Source organism: Oncorhynchus masou, chromosome 18 (genome assembly GCF_036934945.1).
Source record: "Oncorhynchus masou masou isolate Uvic2021 chromosome 18, UVic_Omas_1.1, whole genome shotgun sequence".
NCBI lineage: Eukaryota > Metazoa > Chordata > Actinopteri > Salmoniformes > Salmonidae > Oncorhynchus > Oncorhynchus masou.
In genome coordinates this window covers 32,809,454-32,829,818 of record NC_088229.1, presented here as the reverse complement: position 1 = coordinate 32,829,818, position 20,365 = coordinate 32,809,454, and the positions used below count along the sequence as shown (strand labels likewise).

General features: G+C 45.0%; 1 protein-coding gene across 3 annotated transcripts in view; it reads left to right on the top strand.

Annotated features, from left to right (window-relative positions):
• LOC135504439 (solute carrier organic anion transporter family member 4A1-like) overlaps positions 1 to 15,687 on the top strand; it is a 44,203-nt gene extending 28,516 nt beyond the window's left edge. For all 3 annotated transcript variants that reach the window (XM_064923043.1, XM_064923042.1, XM_064923044.1), the window contains exons 2-12: positions 1,865 to 2,940; positions 4,216 to 4,306; positions 4,646 to 4,767; positions 4,888 to 4,999; positions 5,351 to 5,505; positions 5,758 to 6,028; positions 6,753 to 6,915; positions 9,446 to 9,624; positions 9,745 to 9,809; positions 9,908 to 10,056; positions 12,841 to 15,687. In XM_064923043.1, the coding sequence (XP_064779115.1) occupies positions 2,112 to 2,940; positions 4,216 to 4,306; positions 4,646 to 4,767; positions 4,888 to 4,999; positions 5,351 to 5,505; positions 5,758 to 6,028; positions 6,753 to 6,915; positions 9,446 to 9,624; positions 9,745 to 9,809; positions 9,908 to 10,056; positions 12,841 to 13,020 (2,316 nt within the window). In that variant the 5' untranslated portion in view covers positions 1,865 to 2,111 and the 3' untranslated portion in view covers positions 13,021 to 15,687. The remainder of the gene's footprint in view (positions 1 to 1,864; positions 2,941 to 4,215; positions 4,307 to 4,645; positions 4,768 to 4,887; positions 5,000 to 5,350; positions 5,506 to 5,757; positions 6,029 to 6,752; positions 6,916 to 9,445; positions 9,625 to 9,744; positions 9,810 to 9,907; positions 10,057 to 12,840) is intronic.
• Positions 15,688 to 20,365: the final 4,678 nt, after the last annotated feature.

The window sequence follows — 20,365 nt, the reverse complement described above, 5'->3', positions numbered from 1 at the left end:
TATCGATGTGAATGGGGGCGTGCTCCCCTCCGTTTCCTTTAGTTCACAATCAACTCCTTTGTCTTGCTAACATTGAGGGCGAAGTTGTTTTTCTGGCATCACACTGTCTGTTCTCTGACAGTCTCCTCCCAATAGACTGTCTCATCGTCATTGGTGATCAGGTCAACCACCATCATCGGCAAACTTAATGATGGAATCATGCAAGGCCGTGCAGTCATAGGTAAACCGGGAGTACAGGAGGGGACTAAACAGTACCCCTGAGGGGCCCCCATGTTGAGGGTCAGCATGGAGGATGTGTTGTTGCCTACCCTCACCACCTGTAGGGGGCCTGTCAGGAAGCCCTTTGCTTAGTGATGAGCTTGGAGGGCACTATGGTGTTGAACGCTGAGATGTAGCTAATGAACAGAATTCTCACATAGGTGTTCCTTTTGTCCAGGTGTGCAGAGCAGTGTGGAGTGTAGTAGAGCAGTGTATCAAATCAAACTTTATTTGTCGCATGCGCCGAATACAACTGGTGTAGACCTTAAGGTGAAATGTAAATTACAAGCCCTTATCCAACAGTGCAGTTCAAGAAAAGCTAAGAAAATATTTACTAAATAAACTAAAGTAAAAAAAAATGTAAAGAAAAGTAACACAAGATATTTTCATGAGGTATTCCACCTCAGGCGAGCAATACCTCGAGACTTTAATATGTAATATTAGACATTGCGCACCAGCAGTTATTGACAAATAGACACAGACCCCCCACCCAACTCTATATTATCTGTCTTTGTTCAACCACGTCTCAGTGAAACTTAAGATATTACCTTTATTACCGTCATTTTCTTCTTCCCTTTGTAATCTGTGATATCAAGCTCTGCCAGATCCGACAAGCATCAGAGCCGGTGTAGTATAATTAGTCCTGTATTCGATCTTAGTCCTGCTTTGCATGTTTGATGATTCGTCGGAGGGCATCGCGGAATTTCTTATCACTGTCTCGATTAGCGTGGCGCTCCTTGAAAGCAAAAGCTCTAGCCTTTAGTTCAGTGAGGATGTTTCCTGTAATCCATTGCTTCTGGTTGGGATATGTACGTAAGGTCACTATTGGGACAAAGTCATTGTTGTGCTTATTAATGAAGCCGGTGACTGATGTGGTAAACTCCTCAATGCCATTGGAATAACATAGAGACACACACCTCCTCCCTTGAGCTTACCTGACAGTGCAGTTCTGTCCTGCCGATATATAGATAAAATAGCTTGATGTATATTATACATGCCCTTGTTCCACCACTGTCCCGTTGATAGGATGTCCAGGAGCTTTTTTCGGTCATAGCGGAAACATTATGTACCAAAGAAATTAATATTAGCGCAGAAAAAACACTCAATATAGCAGAATTGGTCAGTAGCCTGTACAACGAATGCTATCCAATGCAGCCCCATTACTCATATGTTGAAGACTTTTGGCAAATTCAATCAGTTTTCTATGATGATTCAATGGCAACACATACAAAAATGAAAAAAGCGTTGATTCAACCAATTTTATCCCACTGGGCTGTGTTTTTTGGGGGAAACCTGTGGGTCTGGACAGATAAGAGAAAGCAGTGATAGTTGTGCTAAAGCTACCATGCAGAGCTTATTCCGTTAGTGTTTTGTTCTGGTCCTCTGGACCGCTCCAATGCCCTGAGCACCATCACATGAGGATAATAGGCAGTATAGTACAGTACCATGAGACCTGGCTAAACCCAACCAGAGACAGATGTCCCCTGTCAGTAGGCACTAGACAAAGGAATTGGCTTAAATTAATGTGCTATATTAGAATCATGATTTTTTTTTATCCCAACATTTTCATATTTTCAAATTATGTCCTGTTCTCTCCTCTCTTTAGGATGAAGTTTCCCAGAGGCTCCAGAATGGCACATCCTGTCCATTCCCCGGTATAGTGGCCCTCCTGCAGAGCTGTGCTTTCCACATGCAGAGACTTTGACAGCTCCATGGCATAGGCACATACTGGGTACAGACAGTAGCCTACAGGAGAACAGCATCCTTATCTTTTAGTAGTCTCTCCCTCCCTCAAAATACTACCCTGTCTCCCAGGCCCCTCTCTCCCTCTCAGCGAGCCTCTCCCTGGAGCCATGCCCATCCTACTTAATGCCGACACCTCCTTCAGCTCCAAGCAGGAGCTCCTGGACCTCCAGAATGGCCCCATGAACCCATCCCTGGATACACCCAGCCCCTTGAACTCTCAAGAGGATAGCCCAGTGGGCTCAGGCCCCGGCAGCCCTGCTGGAGAAGGCCCTGCTTGCCACCTCATCCTCACCAGGGCTTCTGCCCCTCTGCCTGGACAGCTTTACGGGGTTGAGGTGCCCGCAGAGACCCCCCTAGGCCTCAAATTCATCCCCACGGACTCAGAAGGGCTGTGTGGCTGGGGGGCCCTGACGCCACGATCCATCCAGACCTTCAACACCCCTCGCTGGGTGCTCTTCTTCCTCTGTGTGGCTTCCTTCCTCCAGGGCATGATCATCAACGGCTTCATCAACACCGTGGTGACCTCCATAGAGAGGCGCTTTGACTTGCGTAGCTACCAGGCCGGGCTCATCGCCAGCTCCTATGACATCGCTGCCTGTGTGTGCCTGGCCTTCGTCAGTTACTTTGGTGGGACGGGGCACAAGCCTCGTTGGCTGGGCTGGGGGGTGCTAGTCATGGCGCTAGGTTCTCTGGTGTTCGCCCTGCCTCACTTCACCACTCCCCCATACCATGTCAGCATTCCTGAGCGGACAGGGGTGTGCACAGGGAACCGTACCAGCCCTTGCCATGATAGCGAGGTTGGGGGCCTGTCCAGCTACCGCTTTGTCTTCATGCTGGGCCAGTTCCTGCATGGGGTGGGAGCCACTCCCCTGTACACTCTGGGGGTCACCTACCTGGACGAGAATGTCAAGTCCAGCTATGCTCCAGTGTACATTGGTGAGTCATTAAGCACTGACTGTAGGACCATTGTTCTATCTAATCTTTTTTGGAACGTGTATTTTCTCAAATGTACTTTTCAAATTTTATCTGGTGCATATATTTGTCATCCATCAGAGAATAGTTTTAATTGTGTTTAATAATGTTAGAATATTTGATTTTAACGTAACTAAAAACACTAAATGTATTATCAAAGGAACTGTGAACTGTACATGACTTACTTGATTTGCTTATGGTCTAAACTAGGGGTACTCAACTCTTACCCTATGATGTCTGTAGCCTGCTGGTTTTCTGTACAACCTGATAATTAATTGCACCCACCTGGTGTCACAGGTCTAAATCAGTCCCTGACTATAGGGGAACAATGAAAAAATGCAGTGGGGTTGAGTTTGAGGGGTCTAGACTTGCTTCATGCACCTCTTGAAGTGTGCTGCCAGTATTTGTGGCTGCTGTGATGACTGATATCCTGTGTGATCTATAACCCTGTGGTCACTTCTCCATTAGGTGTGTCCACAGAATGACCCACGCTGCACAGAAGCAGTAACCAGGATGCTGTGAGACTTGTCAGACAAGTTATAATGACAGAAGACTAGTCAGGATGAGAGCAGTGCCTGCTTCGCTGATGTAATAGGTGAATAGATTAGACCTTTGAGAATTCACATATTGGAGAAAGACTCAGTAAAAAAGAGGTCTTAGATGTGAAAGTTAGGGTTATATCTAATGGCTCGGAAAGGCAGTATTTAACTCTAAAACAATAACAGACTGTTACATCGCTGTTGATTGAGCTCGATTGTAGTTGAAAGTTGTTGAAATTGGATGTGTGCGACGTTATGTCTCCACCTGATGAGCAGACATAAGCCACAGAAACCCCCACCACATCTGACGTTCCCTATTCACCTACCATCAAGGAGGATCAATGTCACACCCAGAATGAGGCCTACAATTTGGACCTTTTCAGGTTCCCTTAGACTTCCCATCTTTCCATTCAGCAGTTTCACCACAGACATGAATAATATGCCCTTGAATTGGGACTCTCCCCCGCTCTCCTAATTTCAAAGGCAACAGAGGTAATCGAAGACAATCTCCACCTTGTTGACCCCAGCGAGGATTCAGTGAACGCGCTCTGTCTCTGCGAGCTTATCTATCACATTTAAACAACACAGATGAAAACCAAACCATCAAAGCAGGAACATTTAGGTATTTTTACTCCGTTGAAAGGAAGTAGGAAGTCCCTAACTGACGCACGCAGCTCTCCTCTGGTCTCTGTTTCCTCAGGGATCTTCTATACAGCAGCCATCGTGGGTCCAGCAGCAGGGTACCTTCTAGGAGGACACTTTCTCAACATCTACACAGAGGTTCACATGACGTGAGTACCTCAGTTGTTCTGTCTCCACCTACCATACACCTGGACTAACCTCAGGGAGTTAGCCACTTAAGGTAGCTGTACTTACCGTTTCTAGATCAGTTAGACCCATAGACTGTATAAAAATGGTTCACCTTAAAATTGGAGATGGCAGCAGAGCAAAATGTTTCTACAGATAAAGAATAGTGCCATCTAGTGGCCAGTTGTAGTGTAACCTTTGCTCAAATCCCCCCCCCAAAAAAGCTCTCAACTTAATTATTGCCCCGAGCACACTCTTTCTCCCTCTTTTGTCTCTTTCTCATCTTCTTCATTCCTTCTTCTGTGCCCCTTCCCTGTGTGTAGAACGGAGCTGACTCCAGAGAACCCTCTGTGGGTGGGGGCCTGGTGGATTGGCTTCCTTGCAGGAGGGGCAGCAGCGCTGGTCATCGCCCTGCCCATCCTGGGCTACCCACGGCAATTACCAGGTTACTTACCAATTTATTGTCACTTCACCAGCACCACAGAGCACTAAACAATCAGATCAGCAACTACCCCAATCTTTGCCATCAACATGAATATCTCTATTTTCCCCCTTCTCTCTCTAGGCTCTCAGAAATATGTGGCCATGCGTGTATCTGAGGCTCACCAGCTGAAAGACGGCAGTCAGGCCAGTGCATCAGACCCTCAGTTTGGGAAGTCAGTGAAGGACATGCCTAGGTAGGTGACCATACACTCTAGGACACTAGAGGGACCACCAGAAAGCCCTACACTCTTACTTCATAACTCTCACACAGATATACGACATACATACGATAGTGTAATCCCTCCATGCATAGCTACAGTGTTTATGTGTCCTGTACCCCACTTGAGCTCAGAAAGCCAGCTGGTTCTCCATGGCAACAGGGGATTACTGAGAGGAAACAGGACAGTGATTACATCGTATAACATTGTAGTAAAGTATTTATTTTCACTGTGGCTATCTTTTCCAGGGTCAGGGATGGACCTTTAATTAAGAAGATAAGGTCTTACTAAAGAGAACTCTCTCTCACTCGCTCTCTCTCTTTCCAGGTCAGTGTTGCTCCTGCTGAAGAACCCTCCCTTCCTCTTCCTGTGTCTGGCGGGGGCCACGGAGGCCACCCTCATCGCTGGCATGTCCACCTTTGGCCCAAAGTTCCTGGAGTCTCAGTTCAGCTTGAGTGCATCTGAGGCAGCCACATGGTTCGGTAAGAGACTACTGAACCAGACAATTAACATTACCCCAATACACAAACTTGCACTTATAGCACATTGTATATTTGAAACACCACCTACCCCCTCCACTATATTAGGACCCTACCTCATCTACCTCTCTTCTTTTAGTCACACTATTACCATTTAGCTAGTTATGCTTCCATCCTCTTCCATCCTCTTCCATCCTCATCCATCCTCGTCCCTCACATACACATGGGTATTCCCCTTCCCTTTCCTCCCACCAGGCTACATGGTGGTGCCCGCGGGCGGAGGTGGCACCTTCCTGGGTGGCTACATCGTGAAGAAGCTGAACCTACGTTGCCGTGGCATCATCCGTTTCTGCATGGTGTGTGCCCTCGTCAGTCTACTGGCCATATTCATCTTCCTCATCCACTGTCCCAATGTCCCTATGGCCGGGGTGACCGCTCCCTACCGCAGCAACCTGCCACCGGGCCATCAGTACAACAAGAAGTACAATGAACAGTACTATGAGCAAGCCAACAACCTCCGCAACAGGTAAACCCAGACTAGGCTCAATGAACGGACAGACCATCGGTGTCCTTTATAAGGATTGTTTGACATTATTTCTGTACATTATCATATGGTAAGGATATTTAGGTGAAAATCAGGACGAGCTCAATTGAATTGTGAAAATCTTAAGAAACTACGAAAAGCATACAGAGTAGCCCACAAATGAAACAACACAAATGACTCAACATTAAAGCAGCACACAGTAACACTGAGTTGATTACACATTAGTTGATGCCCTCTGGCTGTGGAATACTAATAAACAGAGAGGAAGCAGAGGGATTGTACAACTCACCAGGGGAGGAGAGGAGGGTATGCTGTTTGACAAGTATTTTACAGTCTAAAACGTTTAGTTTGTCAGCTGCATGTCTCTGCACAATGTGAAAGACAAGACATTCCCCCTCAAGGAAATTAATATATTTAGCTAGTCAACAACTAGACCAGCTCCTTATTGTCCTATTACAGGTCCATTCCACGAAACGATAAACAGTTAGCCATGGTACAAGTCTGTTAAGGTAACATACCGCCGAATAGTTTTGCAATGACACAAGAGTTTAAGGAGTGAAGCGTTCGCTAAACAGACTGGTTTGCAGGCTAATTAACATTAATAACACAGTAGAATAAATACTACTGCATACAGAGCAACACCTATATTAATCATGGATGTCATAGAAAAGAACCTTTCAACTCTATTTCTCTCTCCCTCTCTCAGCTCTTTGTTGGGGGGCAACCTGACGGTGGGGTGTAATGCAGATTGCCACTGTTTACGAGAACTCTATAACCCGGTGTGTGGGGCCGACGGTGTAATGTATTACTCCCCATGCCATGCAGGATGCAGCGCAATCAACCACACAGAGATCTCAACAGGCAGACAGGTAATGAACCAAACCTTCAGCAAAGATCTCACTTTGGTTAGAACTCAAATTGTAAAAACCGATGGGCAGGGTCTGTGTAACAGGTCTAGATACATTAGTTCATGAAGATGAATGATAGTCAGTATACATGTCACGCCCTGACCTTAGAGAGCCTTTTTTATTCTCTATTTGGTTAGGTCAGGGTGTGACTTGGGTGGGCAAATCTATGTTCTATTTCTTTGTTGGCCGGGTATGGTTCCCAATCAGAGGCAGCTGTCCATCGTTGTCTCTGATTGGGGATCATACTTAGGCAGCCTGTTTTCCACCTGAGTTTATGGGATCTTGTTTTTGAACAGTTACTCTGTAGCCTGCAGAACGTTACGTTCGTTTATTTTATTTTTTTGGTGTTCATCAAAATAAAGTAAGATGAACGCTTACCACGCTGCGCCTTGGTCTCCATCTCTAAAAGACCGTAACAATACAGTTGAAGTCAGAAGTTTACATACACCGTAGCCAAATACATTAAAACTGTTACGGTAAATGAGTGAAGAGGTGTGGAGTCAGGCGCAGAGAGCAAAAGATGTGGGAAAAAACACGCTTTAATGTCCCGGAAAAATAACATGAACAAAAGTAGGAAAACAAATGATCAGAAATATTAACGGACAGCGCGAAACCCAAAATACAAACAAAATACACTCAAACATAGAACAGACGAACAAGCCCGCACGAAACAGAAGCGGGCTGAACAAACTATATATAACCCTACCCTAACAACCAAACAAGAAACAGGTGATACCAATCAGACAAAACCAAAGGAACACAGAACAACAGATCGGTGATAGCTAGTAGACCGGCGACGACGACCGCCGAGCGCCTCCCGAACAAGAAGGGGAGTCACCTTCGGTAATATTCGTGACAGAAACTCTGTTTTTCACAATTCCTGACATTTAATCATAGTAAAAAGTCCCTGTTTTAGGTCAGTTAGGATCACCACTTTATTTTAATAATGTGAAATGTCACAATAATAGTAGAGAGAATTATTTATTTTAGCTTTTATTTCTTTTATCACATTCCCAATGGGTCAGAAGTTTACATACACTCAATTAGTATTTGGTAGCACTGCCTTTAAATTGTTGAACTTGGGTCAAATATTTAGGGTAGCCTTCCACAAGCTTCCCACAATAAGTTGGGTGAATTTTGGCCCATTCCTCTCGACAGAGCTGGTGTAACTGAGTCAGGTTTGTAGGCCTCCTTGTGCGCACACACATTTTCAGTTCTGCCCACAGATTTTAAAATAGGATTGAGGTCAGGGCTTTGTGATGGCCACTCCAATACCTTGACTTTGTTGTCTTTAAGCCATTTTGCCACAACTTTGGAAGTATGCTTGGGGTCATTGTCCATTTGGAAGAACCATTTGCGATCAAGCTTTAACTTCCTGACTGATGTTTTGATGTTGCTTCAATATATCCACATAATTTTCACACCTCATGATGCCATCTATTTTGTGAAGTGCACCAGTCCCTCCTGCAGCAAAGCACCCCCACAACATGATGCTGCCACCCCCATGCTTCACGGTTGGGATGGTGTTCTTCGGCTTGCAAGCCTCCCCCTTTTTCCGCCAAACATAACAATGGTCATTATGACCAAACAGTTCTATTTTTGTTTCACCAGACCAGAGGACATTTCTCCAAAGAGTACGATCTTTGTCCCCTTGAGCAGTTTCAAACCGTCGTCTGAATTTTTTATGGTGGTTTTGGAACAGTGGCTTCTTCCTTGCTGAGCTGCCTTTCAGGTTATGTCGATATAGGACTCATTTTTACTGTGGATATAGATATTTTTGTACCTGTTTCCTCCAGCATCTTCACAAGGTCCTTTGCTGTTGTTCTGGGATTGATTTTCACTTTTCGCACCAAAGTACGTTAATCTCTAGGAGACAGAATGCATCTCCTTCCTGAGCGGTATGATGGCTGCGTGGTCCCATGGTGTGTATACTTGCATACGATTGTTTGTACAGATGAACATGGTACCTACAGGCGTTTGGAAATTGCTCCCAAGGATGAACCAGACTTGTGGAGGTCTACAATTGTTTTTCTGAGGTCTTGGCTGATTTCTTTTGATTTCCCTATGATTTCAAGCAAAAAGGCACTGAGTTTGAAGGAAGGCCTTGAAATACATCCACAGATACACCTCCAATTGACTCAAATTATGTCAATTAGCCTATCAGAAGCTTCTAAAGCCATGACATAATTTTCTGGAATTTTCCAAGCTTTTGAAAGGCACAGTCAACTTAGTGTATGTAAACTTCTGACCCACTGGAATTGTGATACAGTGAAATAATCTATCTGTAAACAATTGTTGGAAAAATTATCCGTGTCATGCACTAAGTAGATGTCCTAACCAACTTACTGAAACTATAGTTTGTTAGACATTTGTGGAGCGGTTGAAAAACGAGTCTTAATGACTCCAACCTCAGTGTATGTAAACTTCCGACTTCAACTGTAAGTGTTGACTTTGACTGACTGTCTCCTCTGTCTGGTGTGTCCCTGTGCAGGTGTACTCGGGCTGCAGCTGTGTGTTGGGTGGGAATGTGACATCGGGGCAGGAGGGCCTGGCATTGGATGGGAAATGCACCAGCTCCTGTAGCCACATGCCAGCCTTCCTCACCTTCCTCTTCATCATCATCTCCTTCACCTTCCTGTGTAGTATACCAGCCCTCACCGCTACCCTCAGGTGGGTACGGATCAGACAGACTGAAGAGAGAGAGAACTCAGTGGTATAGTCCTGTTATAACAAGGCATGAGAGAGAAACCTGTATGTGAACTCTGTCTCTAAACTGCTCTCCCCCTCCAGGTGTGTTCCAGACAACCAGAGGTCCTTTGGACTGGGGATCCAATGGATTGTGGTGCGAAGTCTAGGTACTGTATGCTCTTGCTGAATTTGATTTGATTAATGGCCTTGTAGCCTGACAATCCCAACAACAAGCATTATATGATGTGATATGTTCTTCCTGAAGGTGGGATCCCAGGCCCGATAGCATTTGGCTCTGTGATCGACATCTCATGCCTGCTGTGGGAGGACCAGTGTGGAGAGCAGGGCTCCTGCCATCTCTACCAGAACTCTGCCATGAGCCGCTACACCCTTATCGCTGGCATCATCTACAAGGTAACTCAATGCCTACAAGTTGTCTGTGCTGTTATCTACGCCTGTTGCAGGTGGAGGATTGTGTTCAAGGATTATCTTTATACTCGTAACCATATCAAATGTTTGTTTAACTGAGAGAGTATTCTATTCTCATTTACATTACATTTAAGTCATTTAGCAGACGCTCTTATCCAGAGCGACTTACAAATTGGTGAATTCACCTTCTGACATCCAGTGGAACAGCCACTTTACAATAGTGCATCTAAATCATTAAGGGGGGTGGTGAGAAGGATTACTTATCCTATCCTAGGTATTCCTTGAAGAGGTGGGGTTTCAGGTGTCTCCGGAAGGTGGTGATTGACTCCGCTGTCCTGGCGTCGTGAGGGAGTTTGTTCCACCATTGGGGGGCCAGAGCAACGAACAGTTTTGACTGGGCTGAGCGGGAACTGTACTTCCTCAATGGTAGGGAGGCGAGCAGGCCAGAGGTGGATGAACGCAGTGCCCTTGCTTGGGTGTAGGGCCTGATCAGAGCCTGGAGGTACTGCGGTGCCGTTCCCCTCACAGCTCCGTAGGCAAGCACCATGGTCTTGTAGCGGATGCGAGCTTCAACTGGAAGCCAGTGGAGAGAGCGGAGGAGCGGGGTGACGTGAGAGAACTTGGGAAGGTTGAACACCAGACGGGCTGCGGCGTTCTGGATGAGTTGTAGGGGTTTAATGGCACAGGCAGGGAGCCCAGCCAACAGCGAGTTGCAGTAATCCAGACGGGAGATGACAAGTGCCTGGATTAGGACCTGCGCCGCTTCCTGTGTGAGGCAGGGTCGTACTCTGCGGATGTTGTAGAGCATGAACCTACAGGAACGGGCCACCGCCATGATGTTGGTTGAGAACGACAGGGTGTTGTCCAGGATCACGCCAAGGTTCTTAGCGCTCTGGGAGGAGGACACAATGGAGTTGTCAACCGTGATGGCGAGATCATGGAACGGGCAGTCCTTCCCCGGGAGGAAGAGCAGCTCCGTCTTGCCGAGGTTCAGCTTGAGGTGGTGATCCGTCATCCACACTGATATGTCTGCCAGACATGCAGAGATGCGATTCGCCACCTGGTCATCAGAAGGGGGAAAGGAGAAGATTAATTGTGTGTCGTCTGCATAGCAATGATAGGAGAGACCATGTGAGGTTATGACAGAGCCAAGTGACTTGGTGTATAGCGAGAATAGGAGAGGGCCTAGAACAGAGCCCTGGGGGACACCAGTGGTGAGAGCGCGTGGCGAGGAGACAGATTCTCGCCACGCCACCTGGTAGGAGCGACCTGTCAGGTAGGACGCAATCCAAGCGTGGGCCGCGCCGGAGATGCCCAACTCGGAGAGGGTGGAGAGGAGGATCTGATGGTTCACAGTATCGAAGGCAGCCGATAGGTCTAGAAGGATGAGAGCAGAGGAGAGAGAGTTAGCTTTAGCAGTGCGGAGCGCCTCCGTGATGCAGAGAAGAGCAGTCTCAGTTGAATGACTAGTCTTGAAACCTGACTGATTTGGATCAAGAAGGTCATTCTGAGAGAGATAGCGGGAGAGCTGGCCAAGGACGGCACGTTCAAGAGTTTTGGAGAGAAAAGAAAGAAGGGATACTGGTCTGTAGTTGTTGACATCGGAGGGATCGAGTGTAGGTTTTTTCAGAAGGGGTGCGAGGTGAGGTAAGGGAGAAGGTCCCCGGAAATGGTCTGGAGAAGAGAGGAGGGGATAGGGTCGAGCGGGCAGGTTGTTGGGCGGCCGGCCGTCACAAGAAGCGAGATTTCATCTGGAGAGAGAGGGGAGAAAGAGGTCAGAGCACAGGGTAGGGCAGTGTGAGCAGAACCAGCGGTGTCGTTTGACTTAGCAAACGAGGATCGGATGTCGTCGACCTTCTTTTCAAAATGGTTGACGAAGTCATCTGCAGAGAGGGAGGAGGGGGGAGGGGGAGGAGGATTCAGGAGGGAGGAGAAGGTGGCAAAGAGCTTCCTAGGGTTAGAGGCAGATGCTTGGAATTTAGAGTGGTAGAAAGTGGCTTTAGCAGCAGAGACAGAGGAGGAAAATGTAGAGAGGAGGGAGTGAAAGGATGCCAGGTCCGCAGGAGGCGAGTTTTCCTCCATTTCCGCTCGGCTGCCCGGAGCTCTGTTCTGTGAGCTCGCAATGAGTCATCGAGCCACATAGCGGGAGGGGAGGACCGAGCCGGCCTGGAGGATAGGGGACATAGAGAGTCAAAGGATGCAGAAAGGGAAGAGAGGAGGGTTGAGGAGGCAGAATCAGGAGAAAGGTTGGAGAAGGTATGAGCAGAGGGAAGAGATGATAGGATGGAAGAGGAAAGAGTAGCGGGGGAGAGAGAGCGAAGGTTGGGACGGCGCGATACCATCCGAGTAGGGGCAGTGTGGGAAGTGTTGGATGAGAGCGAGAGGGAAAAGGATACAAGGTAGTGGTCGGAGACTTGGAGGGAGTTGCAGTGAGGTTAGTGGAAGAACAGCATCTAGTAAAGATGAGGTCGAGCGTATTGCCTGCCTTGTGAGTAGGGGGGGAAGGTGAGAGGGTGAGGTCAAAAGAGGAGAGGAGTGGAAAGAAGGAGGCAGAGAGGAATGAGTCAAAGGTAGACGTGGGGAGGTTAAAGTCGCCCAGGACTGTGAGAGGTGAGCCGTCCTCAGGAAAGGAGCTTATCAAGGCATCAAGCTCATTGATGAACTCTCCGAGGGAACCTGGAGGGCGATAAATGATATCGATAAATGATATCTCCCTACTTTAACTGTAGTGCATGTCTCATTCCCTCCCTCCCTCCCTCTTTCTGTCAGGTTCTCGGCACGCTGTTCTTCCTGCTTGCCAGTGTTCTGTACAAACCTCCTCCAGAGTCGCCCCAGAGCAGCTGTGAGAGCACCGACCATGGGCCGGGGGACAGCGGGGGTGAGACGGGGGACCTCCCCATCAAGGACCTTCCACCAGAGATCATCGCCAATGTACACACCAGGTTATGATGACTTCAGACCCCACCCACCCTGCACTACAGTGTGTATCACCCCACATCTCACCGCACATGTATGTTGGTGTGTGTGGCGTACCACTGCTTCGCCCACCACTGCCAGCCCGTCTCATAGCCACTCCCAGCACATAGACACATCACCCCAGGGCATGTCTCACCTACTGACCCCACGTTCATCCCATCGGCCTGCCCTCCACTGCCAGCCCACTGAACTTGGGGTGTGTGTGATGTGATGTGATGAAAGGCTAGGGTCACAGATAGGGTCAGAGGATAATCTGAGAAGTAGCTAAGAGGTTTCTCCTGATGGCCTTTGGGATTTAAACCAGTCCAAAATCGCAATTTTAAATTAAGATTTTGTTTTGTTTCCCAGTCGGGTCTAAAGGATGGGACACAGGGGCTGTTTGTATAGTTTATGTCATGCCATGAGTATGAAGCATTCCTTATGAGTGTTGAAAAAGGCATTTACACCTGTGAAACAACCCTGTTGTCTTGCCCTATCACAGATACGTATTTTCTTTAAATCTACACTGAAACAGAATTGAAATACAAAGACAAACATAATTTTCAAATCATATAAAAACTATAGACCAATAGTATTTAAAGGCAGTTACTGTTATTATAACTATACCTATTGAAAAAAATAACACACATATATTTTAACAAATGGAAGAGCACACACCTATTTATGATGGCCTTTAGCACATGTATGACATTGAATGACCTGTAGCAGGCTGCCATTTAACAGAAGTGAAGACAAAACCCAAGAGGCCATGAACATGATGATGCTATGTCATCCTGTCCACTATCCACCAACTATTTTGTATGAAGGGGTAATACCAAGACCCTTTTTCACAACCACACACATTGCTGCACTTTAAAACTAATCAGCTCTGATGAATTTAGACAATGGTATTATATGAGAGTTATTCTGGCAGTGTAGGCCGGTTGAAAAAATTGTAGGAACAATGCACTAATGGAATGAGTTGCCATAAAAACAAGAACAACACGCCTCTTATCCAAACCTACAAGTGTGCCAAAGTAGCATTGCCCCAATCTCTCTTCTGTTTTGTGATCTAGATCATTTATTTATGATGGAAATGAAAAGCACAGATTGCTCATATAGTCTTTCAATTTGTTGTTTTCCGCATGATTTGGTATTGTCTAGACATATTTGTATAAAGATGCTGTAGTTAATGATTTACACTGAAAAATGGACCCACAGAAGTTTACCATGACAAACAATCTCCCCTAAAACTACCCTGTTCAATAAAGTGTTAAAATATAGTCTTTGTTGTTTAATGTAACAGTAATGACACTTTACAACTTGTTGGTAATTTGTATTTCTCATTTTTTTGTTTTAAATGTATTAATTTGTTATGGACCCAAATGCCTCCAGATCAGCTCTCCACCATTCTCCAATTGGGGAGAGCGGTGCTTGACCGCCATTACAGAGTGTAATCACAAGCATTCCTCGTCTTATGCTATGCCTCCTCACTCCCTAACACTTCGTAAAATTAGACTTTTGGATTTTGTTTTGGTACTTTTGTAAATGAAATGGAAACGTATGAATTTTTATTAAAATGTTTCTTAAGATGTCCTGTTTTTTTAAACAACAGGTGAACAATGGAATCATTTGTTTTGTTTTAGATGTTTTATCAGTATTTGAAAGTATTGGATGTGTCTGCTCACTTCAAACTCTCTCGCATGTACCACATACAGTACCAGTAAAAAGTGGACACAGCCACTCTTTACATGGTTTTTATTTATTTTTACTATTTTCTACTTTGTAGAATAATAGTGAAGACATAAACTATGAAATAACACATACAGAATCATGTAGTAACCAAAAAGTGTTATATTTGATATTTTTCAAAGTAGCCACCCTTTGCCTTGATGACAACTTTGCACGCTCTTGGCATTCTCTCAACCAGCTTCATGAGGTAGTCACCTGGAATGTATTTCAATTAACAGGTGTGCCTTGTTAAAAATTAATTTGTGGAATTACTTTCCTTAATGCCTTTGAGCCAATCATTTGTGTTGTGACAAGGTAGAGGTGGTATACAGAAGATAGCTCTATTTGGTAAAAGACCAAGTCCATATTATGGCAAGAACAGCTCAAATAAGCAAAGAGAAACGACAGTCCATCAATCCCTTTAGACATGAAGGTCAGTCAATACGGAACATTTCAAGAACTGAAAGTTTCTTCAAGTGCTGTCGCAAAAACCATCAAGGGCTATGATGAAACTGGCTCTCATGAGGACCGCCACAGTGAAGGAGTGACCTCTGCTGCAGAGGATAAGTTCATAAGAGTTACCAGCCTCAGAAATTGCAGTCCAAATACATTTATTCACAGAGTTCAAGTGACATACACATCTCAACATCAACTGCTCAGAGGAGACTGTGAATCAGGCCATGGTCGAATTGCTGCAAAGAAATCACTACTAAAGGACACCAATAATAAGAAGAGACTTGCTTGTGCCAAAAAACACTAGGAATATTTAGAATTCAAGGCACACATAACCAGCATGGCTACCACAGCATTCTGCAGCAATACGCCATCCCATCTGGTTTGCACTCAGTGGGACTATCATTTGTTTTTCAGCAGGGTGGCTACTTTGAAGAATCTCAAATATAAAATATATTTTGATTTGTTTAACACTTATTTGCTTACTCCCTGATTCCATATGTGTGTTTCTCATAGTGTTGATGTCTTCACTACTATTCTTCATGGTAGAAAATAGTAAAGATAAAGATTAACCCTTGAATGAGTAGGTTTGTCTAAACGTTTGACTGGTACTGTATGTACACATAACCAAACAAATGACAAATGCATGTGACATATGTCCCACAGTTCTCTCTTACTCTCTGTATCTCCTCCTGTATCCTCTTGTGTCTTCCTCAAACAAAAACATTCTCTCATCCTCTTACTCAGCCAGCAGAACCCACAACTATATAGGATCAGCCAAATATTTCCGCTTATTTAATTCCAGGGGATTCGATGAATATGACTAAAACAAGTTTTTTTTTCACAGATCAAAACACAGACACTGGCACCGAGAACATTAGGCCGACAAACATGGGCACTTTTGTACCCAACACATTGAGGGATTTAATAGTCACCGGGTTCTTCATAGAACAGTATTAAAGAAATGAGCAAGGTCACGCAATAAGAGACAGGATTAGAAGACAAACTATGTAGGAGAGAGGATTGTGGGACAAAGGATCAGTTTCCATGGATACTGGTTGAGTCATAACTCAGCAGCGCTGCTGTCTGTCTTGCCTGGTTTGTGTGCAGACATTACATTTATGACCCTTGGCAAATAAATGCAGGGACACATTAATGAACATTAAATACTCATAAAGATATCACGCTCAAATACACATACTTACAGAAAACCAAACACAGTATGAATGAATGTACTGACAGAAACAACAGTGGATGTTGTGACCATAATGATAATATATATTTTTTAAATGTTGACCCATTAGTAGCTATGATATCGAACATTATCAGTAGCCATTTTAATCTACATTGACGGATCTTATAACGATACATCCATTAGGATCACCTTTCCATGACATAGACTGACCAGGTGAATCCATGTGAAACCTATGATCCCTTATTGATGTAACCTGTTAAATCCAAAATTCAATCAGTGTAGATGAAGGGGAGGAGACAGGTTAAAGAAGGATTTTTAAGCCTTGAGACAACTGAGACATGGATTGTGAATGTGTGCCATTCACACATATGCAAGGGTGAATGGGCAAGACAAAATATTTAAGTGCCTTTGAATGGGGTATGGTAGTAGGTGACAGGTGCACCGGTTTGAGTGTGTGAAGAAATGGTCTACCACCAAAAGGACATTCAGCCAACTTGACACGACTGTGGGAAGCATTGGAGTCAACATAGGCCAGCATCCCTGTGGAATGCTTTCCACACCTTGTAGTCCATGCCCTGATGAATTGAGGCTCTTCTGAGGGCAACTCAATATTCTGAGGTGCAACTCAATATTAGGAAGGTGTTCATAATGTTTTGTACACTCAGCGTATTATGTTTTCAATAATAACTATTACCGATCATGAGCTTTTTAATCCCACCCTTCAGATACTCTTAGCCCATCCCACCTATCTCAGTAGACAACCCTCTTTTGATTTCCACATGCCATACATTTTTCAACTTGCTTACATGAATTTTGAACCTTTCTAATTGCATAGTATCCACAGACTTTAAATTAAAGATTATTATTTTTCCTAAGATTATTATTGTATCGTTGATTGGTTGGTTGTGGCTTTCCAAATCGCTCAACCATGCTATTTTAAGGTTAATATTAAATGAATCTACTGATTTTTTAGCCACAGGTTTCGTAAACAACAGGTTTAGACTAACAGTGTAATGCTTACTTACGTGCCCTTTTCTAACAATACAGATTTAAAGACAATAAAAATAAAGATTTTTAAATAATAAATAACAAACAAGTAAAAAATGACATGGCTATACAGTGAGTACCAGTACTGAGCCGATGTGCAGGGGTATGAGGTAATTGAGGTAGCTATGTATAGAGCCTTTGGAAAGTATTCAAACCCCTTTACTTTTTTCACATTCTGTTACATTTCAGCCTTAATCTAAAATTGATCAAATAGTTTTTTTCCTCACCAATGTACACACAATACCCTATAATGACAAAGCAAAAACATGTTTTTAAACATTTTTGCAAATGTATTAAAAGAAAAACAGAAATATGACATTTATTTAAGTTTTCAGACTCTTTACTCAGTACTTTGTTGAAGCACCTTTGGCAGCGATTACAGCCTCAAGTCTTCTTAGGTATGACGCTACAAGCTTAGCACACCTGTATTTCGGGAGTTTCTCCCATTCTTCTCTGCAGATCCTCTTAAGCTCTGTCAGGTTGGATTGGGAGCGTTGCAGCACAGCTTTTGTCAGGTCTGTTCAATTCCGGGATCTGGCTGGGAAACTCAAGGACATTCAGAGACTTGTCCTGAAGCCACTCCTGCGTTGTCTTGGCTGTGTGCTTAGCGTCGTTGTCTTGTTGGAAGGTGAACCTTCGCTCCAGTCTGAGGTCCTGAGCACTCTGGAGCAGGTTTTCATCAAGGATCCATCTGTACTTTGCTCCGTTCTTCTTTCCCTCATACCTGACTTGTCTCTCAGTCCCTGCCGCTGAAAAACATCCCCACGGCATAATGCTGCCACCACCATGCTTCACCGTAGGGATGGTGCCTGGTTTCCTCTAGAAGTGACACTTGGCATTCAGGCCAAAGAGTTCAATCTTGGTTTGATCAGACCAGAGAATCTTGTTTCTCATGGTCTGAGAGTCTTTATGTGCATTTTGGCAATGTCCAAGTGGGCTGTCTCATGCCTTTTACTGAGGAGTGTCTTCCGTCTGGCCACTCTACCATGAAGGCCTGAGTGGTGGAGTGTTGCAGAGATGGTTGTCCTTCTGGAAGGTTCTCCCATCTCCACAGAGGAACTCTAGAGTTGTGTCAGACTAACCATTGGGTTATTGGTCACCTCCCTGGCCTTCTCCCCCGATTGCTCAGTTTGGCTGGCTGGCCAGCTCTAAGAAGACTCTTGGTGTTTCCAAACTTCCTTCATTTAAGAATGATGGAGGCCACTGTTTTCTTGGGAACCTTCAATACTGCAGAAATGTGTTGGTACCCTACCCCAGATCTCTGCCTCGACACAATCCTGTCTCAGAGCTCTACGGACAATTCCTTCGACCTCATGGCTCGGTTTTTGCTCTGACATGCACATGTCAACTGTGGGACCTTATATAGACAGGTGTGTGTCTTTCTAAATCATGTGCAATTAACTGAATTTATCACAGGTCAACTTCAATCAAGTTGTAGAAACAGCTCAAGGGTGATCAATGGAAAGAGGAAGCTCCTGAGCTGAATTCCATGTGTCATAGCAAAGGGTCTGAATACTTATGTAAATAAGGTATTCCTGTTGTTCTAAAAATCTGTTTTCAATTTGTCATTATGGGGTATTGTGTGTAGATTAATGAGGATTTTTTTTAAATTTAATCCATTTAGAATAAAACTAAAATAAGAAAATGTGGAAAAAATCAAGGCATAGGAATACTTTCCGAATGCACTGCCTACAGTGCCTTCATAAAGTATTCACACCCTGTCATGCTCTAACCTTAGATATCTCTGTTTTCTTTATATTTTGGTTTGGTCAGGGTGTGACGATGGTGGGTATGCTAGTTTTTGTATATAGGTCTAGGTATTTGTATGTCTATTGTGGCCTGATATGTTTCCCAATCAGAGGCAGCTGTTTATCATGGTCTCTGATTGGGGATCATATTTAGGTAGCCATTTTCCTTTTTGTGTTTGTGGGTTCTTGTCTATGTGTAGTTGCCTGTCAGCACTTGTTTGTATAGCTTCACATTTCGTTTTGTTAGTTTGTTCAATGTTCATTCTTTAAATAAATAAGAATGTATGCATACCATACATGGTCCGATCCTTATAACGAACTTGACAGAAGAACCCACCAAAAATGGACCGAGCAGTGTGTTCAGGAGGAATGGACCTGGGAGGAGATCCTGGATGGAGCAGGACCCTGGACGCAGGCTGGGTAGTATCACCTTCCTAAGAAGGAGATAGAGGCAGCGAAGGCGGAACGGCGATATTACGTGGAGTTATACCAACAAAGAAAGCCACAGAAACCCAAAGAAGATTTTGGGATGGCACATGGAGCAGTCGGCAAAGTTGAGGGGTGAGTCAGAGACTGTAACGGAAGTTATTGGACAGATTGGAGGAGAGTGAACGGAGGGGAGCGTATGAGACCTTCGAGGAGTTGTTGATCAAATTGGAGGAGAGTGAAGAGAAAGAGCTGTTAGTTTGGCGTAGTATGCACGGCATTCGCCATGAGGAGCGTGTTAGCTGTCCTATGCCACCTGTGTCAGTTCCTCGTACTCGTCCTGAAACGTGTGTTAAAGTTCCGGGAACAATTGATGCCGGCTATACACACCAGGTCTCCAGTGTACCTTCACAACCCGGTGTGTCATGTTCCTGCTCCTCACACTCTCCTTCAAGTGCGCTTCCATAGTCCAGTATGCCCTGTGCCTCTTCTTCGCACTCGCCCTGAGGTGTGTGTCATCAGCCCGGTGCCACGTATACCGGTCCCACGCATCAGGTCTCCAGTGCGCCTCCACAGTCCAGTACTTCCTGTGCCTCTTCCTCGCCCTGAGGTGCGTGTCTTCAGCCCGGTGCCACGTATACCGGTCCCACGCATCAGGTCTTCAGTAGCCTAGTGGTTAGAGTGTTGTACTAGTAACCGAAAGGTTGCAAGTTCGGATCCCCGAGCTGACAAGGTACAA